The sequence below is a fragment of the Barbus barbus genome (assembly GCF_936440315.1).
Source record: "Barbus barbus genome assembly, chromosome: 19".
Lineage (NCBI taxonomy): Eukaryota > Metazoa > Chordata > Actinopteri > Cypriniformes > Cyprinidae > Barbus > Barbus barbus.
The window spans coordinates 25,770,766-25,781,330 of NC_136747.1; the positions used below are offsets into that span (position 1 = coordinate 25,770,766).

General features: G+C 39.4%; 1 protein-coding gene across 1 annotated transcript in view; it reads right to left on the bottom strand.

The window, feature by feature from the left end:
* Positions 1–9,109, bottom strand: part of LOC306884897 (POU domain, class 2, transcription factor 2-like) — a gene marked incomplete at both ends in the record, with an annotated part of 48,534 nt that extends 39,425 nt beyond the window's left edge. Inside the window, one exon of the mRNA XM_079441136.1 lies at positions 9,007–9,109. Coding sequence (XP_079297262.1) covers positions 9,007–9,109 — 103 coding nt within the window. The remainder of the gene's footprint in view (positions 1–9,006) is intronic.
* Positions 9,110–10,565: the final 1,456 nt, after the last annotated feature.

Here is a 10,565-nt window from a genome sequence, read left to right on the forward strand (position 1 = left end):
AATCTACAGGAACCTCACACAAACATTTATAATGGATACATCACCAAATTTGTACAAAACATCACAAGAATTGTGCCTTTGTTCATCATTATGAACTTTCATTATATTCAAACCAACCACAACTGATTTTCTTTATATTTGGAGGCAATCTCAAAGATCAATTGCAAAACAACGTTAACAATTTTGGATTCCTCAAAGAACCTTTCAGTGAATAGTTCTTAAAAGAACTAATTTTTTCTTAGGTTGAGGAATATTTTAACCGACCCTGTTTTGAAATGGAAAGTTTCCACATTCTTAAAATTTGAGCTGGTAATACCCAATATTCCAAAAAGGTTCTCTTAAAAGAACTTTGAGAAACCAAAAATGTTTTTTAAATGGTTCCCTTTTTGGAACCTTTAAAGGTTCCTCGTGGAACCACAGAAGCCAGTAAAGACTGTACACAATGCCTCCCAATTTTGGAGCCACTTTTGATGCACATCATAAAGTTGTTTGCAATCCAAGCACATGGTGCATTAAGACACTAGGCAGAGGTTCCCGCCTCAATGCAAGCGGCCCACAAGGCCTTGAACTTGAGACAGCAGGAGAGTCAATAAGAAAACGGGGCTTTTAGAAAGAAGGGACAAGATGAAAAAGAGTAGAGGGGGGGATGATGAGTGGCTGCATGTGAATGGAAGGGGGCACGAGAGAGGGGCGGAAGGAGGGGTAGGGCTGAGGTGAGGGTCAGGGGTCAACTTGTCAACCCCCACTGCCCCTGACGGGCAGACAAAGGGAGGCAAGAGGGGTCAGAGTGCACCACTCCAATCGGGGGTGTCTCTTTAGCCACATGCAGAAAAGAGCGTCTTTCATACTTGTGCCGCATCCTTTTGAGGGCGTTTGAACCAGTTGACATTCGGATTCCTTTCAAGGTCTCTAAAAAGAGAAATTTGAATACACAGCCGCCCTGACAAAAGTCTCCCTTTCAAGAGCCGCTCTACAAGTTCACGTATGCGCGTGGGCTCTTTTGAATACGCTAATGCGACTGGAGATTTCCTGTTGCCCGTACGTTATGACTCAAAGAAAACGATAACAAATCTCCTTCTAAATATAGACGCAGCGCACGCACATGAGTGCATGTCACAACTGCCTCATTATCTTAAAACATGCACCGCTGCCGTGCTGCCGGAGGTCAAGTCCACTTACGGTCGGAGCTACGCTAGCTATTTATCTTATCTGCAAGATTAGCCGGGCGGCCTGTCAGGTAAACCACACCCCGCAACAACTGCACAGTTCCCGTGGTTACCCTCTTGGGTAATCAGAGCGGGATTTCTTTGTAAAATTATGCAGCTGACCAGCACATATGCTCACCATATTCATCCTGCATATGGAGCAGGGGAAGATGGATAGACGTAGGGAGGAGCAGAAGTGATGGGGTGGGTCACCTGACCTAGTTATTCTTAACAAATACATATTATTCATACATACACAAATCAGAAGTGTCATCATGAGTAAACACAGAAATGCATTAGGAGATTGGAAACATTGCTTTCGATACAATACTTGTGCCATTGTCAGTGCTATCAAACTATGTCATTCATTAAATATATATCAATATATCAAAAATATATCAAATTAAATCACTGGTCTACAGTCCACAGAGTTAGTAATTCTTTTTAGGTAGATTCTGCACCATTTCTAGATGTTAGTCTATGCAGTCTATCGTTCAAATGTTTGGGGTGAGACTTTATTTTTAAAGAAATTATTCATTTTTATTCATCAAGTATACCCTTAAAATGTATTAAAAGTGCGAGTAAAGACATTTATAATGTTACAAAAGATTTCTAATTCAAAACAAATGCTGTTATTTTGAACTTTCTATTCATCGAATAATCCTGAAAACAAACATGTCACAGTATAGGTTTAGGGTTGGAAGAGTTGAAAGAAGTTAGAAGAGTCGGAAGACCTCAGTTTCATATCGTTATTAGTGAATACAAAAAGCAACAGCAGAAAAGGCAGAACGACAAATAAAGTGGTAAAGGGAGAAATATGAAGAAAGATGGTTGTAAGGTGGCAAATTGATTTCATTTCTGGATCAAAAGAATGAAAAGACCATGAAAGAAAAGAATAAAAAAATAAGTGGACATACTACAAAATAAATAAATAAATAAGAAAATTAAATGTTGGGCACTTGTCCTTGTGTAAAAATATAAACAAGTACCTTGACCTAACAATGTGTACGTGCAGTGTGCGACCGGCTCTTAACATTCCTTTGGACACACTCGCATGTGTTGAATTTCCACTCGTTTTAAGCAAAAATGTACAGATGTTTACTATAGATGAAGTTTGAAATTCAAAAGTGTTCTTTGCCAATCTTTCCATGAACGTGGGCTTGAATGTCTTTCTTTAAATTAATTTGTCCACATCTACTGTCAAAAGTGTGAAAGAGTACATGTTAACATTGAGTGTGAATGTGTGTGTTTGGAGGAAGGTGGTGTAGGGTAAAGATGCGGTTACTTTGAGAAGATTGAAGCGCAAAAGCACTCAGATTTATTAAAAGCTGCCACTTACGCCTGTCTCCCTCTCTCTCTCCTGCTTATTCCGTACCATTGTTGCAATACCCCCTTCATTGTGTATACATTGTGGAGGGATATTAAATTTCTCCCTTCGAACCCAACTGTAACCACTACACAGCCATGGGGAAGGGCAGCACGTCCCTGAGGTCCAAACACACACACAGATACATGCATCTGCTCATTTTCATACAGCTTGTCCATCAAATTAAACTGGGTGGTGAAAAACCCGCCCAAAATCAGGACACTCGTGGTCCAGGAGCTAATATGAAATGCAGGGGAGGGGAACAAATTCAATCAAACAAGCTCTGGTTGTTACGAGTCCAAGTTATTACTTAAATGGCCACATCACGGGCGGCTGGTCCAATGTATAGATACTTGTGAAAGACACGCGTACACTCTCTGGAACCTGCGCGGTGAGACCAGATCGATCGATAAAAGTTTAAAAGCGAATATTAATTCAAGCAAGTTGAAATTAAAAATCAATATGAATGCGTACCTGATTGTTTTACGCTCCTCTTTACACTCCATCGGCCCTTGGTCTTCATCTAACACATTTATTCTTTCTTCCACTCGACAGCCAACAATTTCTGTTCTACATGGCACACAGCTGACCAGAGGGCTACGGTCTCTTTCTCCCCATAATAAAATGTGTGAACCCTGAGTCTTTGATAAGGGCTCAAAAAGTGGGAATGACAGTGATGTGGAGAGAGAAAGTAAGATGGCTCATATTGTGGATGCCATAATAAGAGCTGCGTACAAGTGTAAATGTATGTGGTTTCAAATGGGTAAATGTGTGTGTGCGTGTGCGTGGTGAATTCTAATTCCTGAGCTTAATTAAGAGGCAGTAAGACCCTGACCTCAATGACAAGCCCTACAGCTATTCACACGCCACTTCCAGAGAAAGAAAGATTTACACTCTGGATTTAAGGCAAATGTATTCTGTATTTGTATAAATACTGTACAAACAACTAGTATAAGAGTGAAAGGGTTATGGACAGATTGAGAAATTAATCTTCTGGGGTTTCTAACTGGTCTAAGCTAGTTATTTATATCAGCTAGACCTGGGTAAACTGTCTTGGTCATGCTTATTTGGGCTGGTAGACCACCCTAGTCCAGCAACAACCAGCTTGACCACCTTAGGCTAGAAACATACTTTATGGAAGAGCATGGATGAGAACCACTATACATTCTTAATGTGGATACAAATATTGCAGTACCTTAAATATTTCATCTGTTTTATACCATTATTTTTAATTGTTTGAAAAATGTTCAAAATCCATATTTAAATTGAAAATAAATGTAACAATTTCAGTGCGAACTCACTGTATTTGCATTGGAGTATAAAAAGAGTTTAGACAAAGTATTCATAAACAAAGTTACATACATTTCTCACACAAAACATGTTTCAGACTTTAAATTAGTTCACCCATCACTCTTAAAAATAAAGGTTCCAATATGATTTACAGTGTTGCTATAAAATAAACATTTTGGGCTCTCTAAAAAAAACTGTTCTTAGAAGAAATGTTTTTTTTTTTAGTGTGTAGAATATTTTAATATTCTGAATAGAGTTGCAAAAAGGTGGTAAATTTCCTTGTAAATTTCGGAAACTTGCCAAGATTATTTGGAATCTTCCGTGAATTTTCCACTCCTTTGCAACCCTAATTGTGAATATTCTTTTTCGACTCTTTTGTGGAACTGAAAAGTTTCCATGGATCTTAAAGGTTCTTCGTGGAACCATTAATGTCAATAAAGAACCTTTATTTTAAAAAATGAATGATGAAAGATGATAATTTGTTCAAAACCTATTAATTTCTTCAATGTAACACAAAATTTGTTATTTTAAGTAAAATGTCCAAGCTGTTTAATTCCAAACAATGAAAGTGAATGTAGACCACAGCTTTTACAATCATTTTATTCAAGCTGTTCCTCACATTAAACTAAGACATGAAATTTCTATGAAGCTTTTATGGCACTATTTGCAGCAGTTTTTGGTCACCATCTACTATCACTGTACAGAAAAAGCAGCGCTTTTCAACACTCTTCAAAACTTCTTTTTGTGTTCCATGAAAAAATAAAGTCACGTGTTGGAATGACATAAGTGTACGAATTTTTTTTAAACTGGTATGAACTGGTTTTCCAACAAGAGAGGCATGGAAACATAAAGGCACGGGTCACAGTTGACCAGCGAGAGTGTATTAACATGGCCGTACCGTGTAATTTAGTTTATGACTCTGATAAAGGTCCATCGAGAGAAAGAGAGAGAATGTGATGTCTTGCTCCACCTGTACAATATGACCACCAGATCCCATTTCACACGGTCGGGCCGTAATAGCGCTCAGTGTGTTAAGAGCTATCAGAAATCGGCCAACACACTGTCCCTCCAGCGATCATTACGCATACGTCCTCACCTACACACCAGGTAACGCAAACACACACCAGAGAATGAAAAAAACCACTTGGCCCTGTCAGATATGGGGTATTGGAGTCCGAATGAGGTCCATTTAGTCGGCAGTGGTCTTGATGGTGGTCTCCATCGCAGAGGTGAGGCCCAGCGTAGAGGAGAGAGTGTTTACCTACATCCCTTTATTACCATCTGCTTAATGGCCTATGAATGTCTCCATGGATACTCAGGAGGGAGAGAGAGATGGATGGAGGGACAGAGATGGCTCCGATCAGAAAGGTAGGCTCTCAGCAGGGAACACTCGTACGCATGTGAGTGCGTTTGGCTTAATGCATGTGTGTTTATGTGTTCAGAGATACTTAGTGCAATGAGTGCAGTACTTCAAATTATTTCAGTTTCCTGTAAGTGCAACATCAAAAAAGAAAAAAAAAAAGATGCAAACCGGTAGATGTGTGTGTGCTAGCGCACATGTGTGTGTGGAGGGTAAGCCTAGGTGTCGGGATGGGGAAGAGAGAGGTGGTTTAATGCAATAAAGCATGTTGTATTGACATCTCTGTTGTGTCTATTGATTCCCCATTATGTCCCTAACAAACCCGGGTGGACATTTTGTCATTCGCAATCACGTTAGCACTGGGACTTGCCGACGTTCCCGCTCAAATCCGATCTATATACACACACACTCGCGCTCTCTGGCTGCGGACGGCAGGGCTGATCTTCCTTAATCAATACCTGTTTGAGGTTAAAACACTTTGCGGCGCATCAAACTGTAAATTTGTATCAGTGTAAACACAGCTGGCCTGCGCAGACAGACATGCGACGGAGCCATAGACTGACCGGATCGCATTTGACCTTTAACCTCAAGTGCACCCCAATATTCTCCTAAAGAGCAGCTACTTGGATTTACACAGCAGCATAAAACTATTTTGTGGTTTTGCCACAGTGATTAGTCTGTGGATATATTTATTGTATAAGATTATTATTCCATAAAAGTGACCCCGAAAGGGGTTTAGAGACTGCTCAAAAAAACAACAGTACAACAATATGGTTCCAAATCACAGCACCAGGGAAATAAGGCTTAAAAATAATGGTGGACCTGTTAAACATCTCCATAAGCATTCGCTCCCTAGAGCTAAAAACACACAACTGGGTTCGAAAGTTTGAGACAACCAGTGAAAATGTTCTCTTTTTCTAATTCGGATTACAAAATATATTATCAGTATAATTTGAGAGCTAAATTATTATTATTTTTTTTGTATGCCAACTTTTTACCTTAATGATTACATGGACTTGAGGTTGCATGGAGTCCACCAGTCACCAGGGACAACATCATGCATTTCTTATATTTTGAACAATAGTACAGAATTTTTTTTTTTTACCCAACTTTTATTTATTTATATATTAAATTCAAAAACTTTTATCTACAAGCTTAATTTAATAAAGAAACAACAACAACAACACATTTTTGATGTTATCTCGACTTTTGGCCTGAACTGTGCATCTCTTCCAGCCAATATGAATATAGATGCTTAGTGAGGGAAGGTACATTTATTTTCATCGTTACTTACAGATAAACACTATTAAGGGCATCGGTTTTATTAGCAACATTTAACTAAAGCTGTTTTGGTGGTCTCCATAGGATTTCTTTGTGAGAGTGTGTTACACAACGTGATGAAAATGAACACCGATGCATCAATAACAGAGCAGAATTTGCTAGAAAATATGTGCTTCCCAGCAGCCTAGGCACTCAAAGCTACATTATAAACATAGTGTGCAGATTATCCCAATCTCCCTGATGCCAAGATTCTACAGTAAACACACAGAGTAAAAACTGTTAGATATCTTCATGGCCATTGGCTAGGAAAAACCTAGTAAAAACTTTGAACCAATGCCCTTGATAGTGTCTATCATCTGTAAATAAGGCTGAACATAAATGTAGTTTCCCTCACCCAACATAAAGATCCTCACTGGCTGCTCCGCTTGTGACTCTGACCTCTGCAGCATTTAATGTCAGCTGTGGCGCCTGGTGTCCATTTTGAGTCTTATATTATCAAAGAAGTGAAAGGTTTAACCTTTGGAATAATTTTAAAGTGGCAGCCGAACGCCAAATACATTCGGCTCTATTTTTTTTTTTTTTAATTTAGTGAAAAAGTAAATATATATATAAGAAAATATCGAACGTGACGCATCAAGTGATAATGTTATTTCATTACCAGACATTAAAAGCGCTAATTACCGCACAGAACAGACAAAACAAGCACACAAGTGTCAGCAAACACTGAACACAAGTACACACACAATCAATAATGCATCCATCAAAACACTGTAAGTACCTGTTCAAAATGAACTTGCTGCACAATTAATTGTTTACTGTAATTTATTTTTTATTTTTAACATTGTTTTTTAAATGTAAATTTAAGAATCAATGTCTCTATCATTTTCAGGAATTATATAGAATCCCCCTCTCTCTTTTCCTCGCTCAGTATCCCCCAGTTCACTAGACTTCAGACCTACAAGACAAATCCCATCCAATCAATCAGGCCAAACCAATTTTAACACTACCTGCATTTCAAGAAAGCACATCACCATGTGGGCCCATTACGTGGTGAAGCTTATAAAAGCTCTGTCTGGCTCTTTGCTCATTTAGGCGCCAGTAAGTAATTAAAGGCTCTTGCTCTCATTTCTTGAGGTATTAACCTTATTCGGGGCAGACGCCATATTTACTTTTTGTGAATGAAGAAGAAGCTTTGAGATCTGTTTAATTGGTTCTGCAGAGGCAACAAGTTAAAAAATATCCACAAAACTCTTTGATACGAAAATATGGGCATAACCTTATGACTCAGCCTCACTAACTAACTAACTAACTAAATAAATAAATATGGCGTCCACTTTCAGTAAGGTCTATGGTGTATCCACTTCTTAGTATTTAGGCCTAGCTCTTATATGAAACAGAGTTAAAGGCAGCGGTGCCAACTCGAAGTTTTTAATTTCCTTATTTACATTTTAGTCATTGTGTGCTGGTGTATGACATGTGTTTAAGGTGACACGATCTATAAGTGGCGCATACGTTTAATCCATCTGCTGGTTGCATCTGGTTGCAATCCAAATTTCCGCTTCGTTGAACGCCAGACGCTGCGCGCACACATTGCGCGCCCCCGCCCCCTCACTAATGCAGTAGGCTACTTCAGAAGCTACACTCTTTATACGATGTTCTTTCATCTCAAACTGACATTCTTGGTAAGACTTCATTACAGAGTCATGTTACACTTTTCATGCAAATAGCCCTACTATTTATTACTTTAATCATTTTGCGAAAATGGGTTAATTAATTTTCAAGCAGCGCCACAAAATATAAACAACTGCACATGTGTTGTTTGTTTGTAACATGAATAAAACTATGCAAAGTCTATTAAAAAGTCTTGACTAAAAATAAAAGTTATCTGCAAATTTCAAAGCGTAAGCTAATATATTCTCAGGTAAATTACAGTTTAAAATTAAATTAAGATTATTACGTTATTTATGCCTATAGTAAAAGCACTTAAAATCGACAAAAGCGTCAACAAATAAAGTCTCATCATTCTCAAACTTGTCGTTAAATTCACACACTCGCTCCGTCTTTCCCTCGATGTCTGCGTGTATCGATCTCGGCGGAATCGATAAATTAGCATCAATATTCCTGAACCGGTCGTGAGAAGAGAGTCAGGCGGCAGATGGAGAAGCAGACACGGGGAGCACAGAAGGATGAAAGAGGCCGAGACGAACCATTCAAACAAGGGCAATTATGGGCAGACGTCTTTTCAACTTAACCAGCCTTCATTAATGCACACTCAAAGTGGCACATTTTTATAAAATATATAGGCTACATACACAAACGGAAGTAAAACGATCTGAACGTATTTTTTAAGAGATACAAAAATATGGTTTTCGTTCAGACGGTTGTCTCTGGCTGAACAGGTGTTTCGGCTCCACGTTTAGATTTTTTTTTCTTTTCAGTGTGAGGGGGAAAAAAGAAAAGCTTATACCGACATTAACCAGAGGGAGGTAAAGGGTATCTCTTACCGGAGTTACCGGAGCGCAGAGGCAGCGGAGACTTGAGTCGCCAGGCGCTGAAGTCAGGAGCGGTTCTCTGAAACACCAACGGCACCGGCAAGGGAACAAACATGATCCGCTGTCGTCTGGGCTTTTCTTCTATGGTCTCTTGTCTTGAGTTTCTTTTTCTTTGGTTGCTTATTTTGTCAAGTAGTGTTTTGAGGTTGTTATTTTTTCTTTTTGGTAGGTTAATAGTAACTATTTGGTTTAAAATGTATAACCTAAATATATTTCTGAAGCTATCTTTACATTTTTGGTATTGTGCCTCTCAGTCATTACTTCTTCGTCGGGGATACTCTATCACGGACTGACACACAGACAGATAGTAGGGATCTTTTAAATATCGTCGAGATATATACTAAAAGTGTTTTTGTGGTCACTTAACCTTTGTTTTGTCTTTCTGTTGGATTGGTTGAAATAATCCGTTAATTTTCCTACAAATTAGAATAACGTTAAAGACCTACGCTTTCAAACGACGAACCCGAAACTGTGACTTTTTAAAATTCAAAACTCTCTTGTTGTCTTAACCGTCATAACGTTTCCCGGGTTTTGCATATATCCCGCGCGAGATCAGGTGTGCGGCCGGTAAAAGTCACAATGGCCTTGCGCGCGCCGCGATCCGGTTCCACTTTGGTTTCGCTTTTTAAACAAATCTCGAGTCAAAATCGTGTTCACTTCAGTACAAAAACTATTTGGTTACATTTCAATCAAGTCGCGGTTGCTGGCTTTAAAACGGTTTGCAGAGGTTTAACAGCAATATTTGGTTTCTAGCTCTCCAGTGTGGTTTATCTCGCGCACATTGCATGCATTTCAAGCAGCATTATAATTCTTGTAGAAAATATAATAGAATCGCTTATATTTAAATAATCACGTATAAGGCTACGCAGCGGCTCGATACGCTCCCCCTTCGTTTCCACTCACGAACCGGTAATTAAAACGCAGTCAATCGATAAATAAATTAAGGAGCAACACTGCTTGTGCACGAAATATTAAAACTGAACGAAAAGAAAACAACACGGTACCCGTTAAGCGGAATTCAGCTCTTTGGCTCTGTCCCACCACCATCCGTCTGTGTGTGTCCGTTACGATAGTCCCGTTATCTGGGAACCCGGTCGCTCGCGAGCTCTGTCCGCCTCCCGGTACGAAAGCAACACTGAAAGAGAGGAGCAGCCGCTATACTCCCCCCGCCCCCCTTTCTCTCCCTCCATCCATACCTCCCCCTCTCCCCTTCCCTTTTTTTTACTAATCCCATATAAGGCAAGCTATCCTGCGTATTGATCGCTTGATTACTCTTCATTATGATGACTCTGATGATCGCGGTGGGCCGCTGATCGATAGGCTTACACACATTCACCGAGTAGCTTACATCAGGTGATTATATCCTCATTCAGGTATATATCTGTGGAAAAACACGGGCGATATAAGAGACCTGTCTACGGAGAAACCATTGATATGTTATGGTGATTAATTAACGTGACGGATTATACTGTGAATAAGCAACAAACAGAACCCGATTATCACTACCTCAC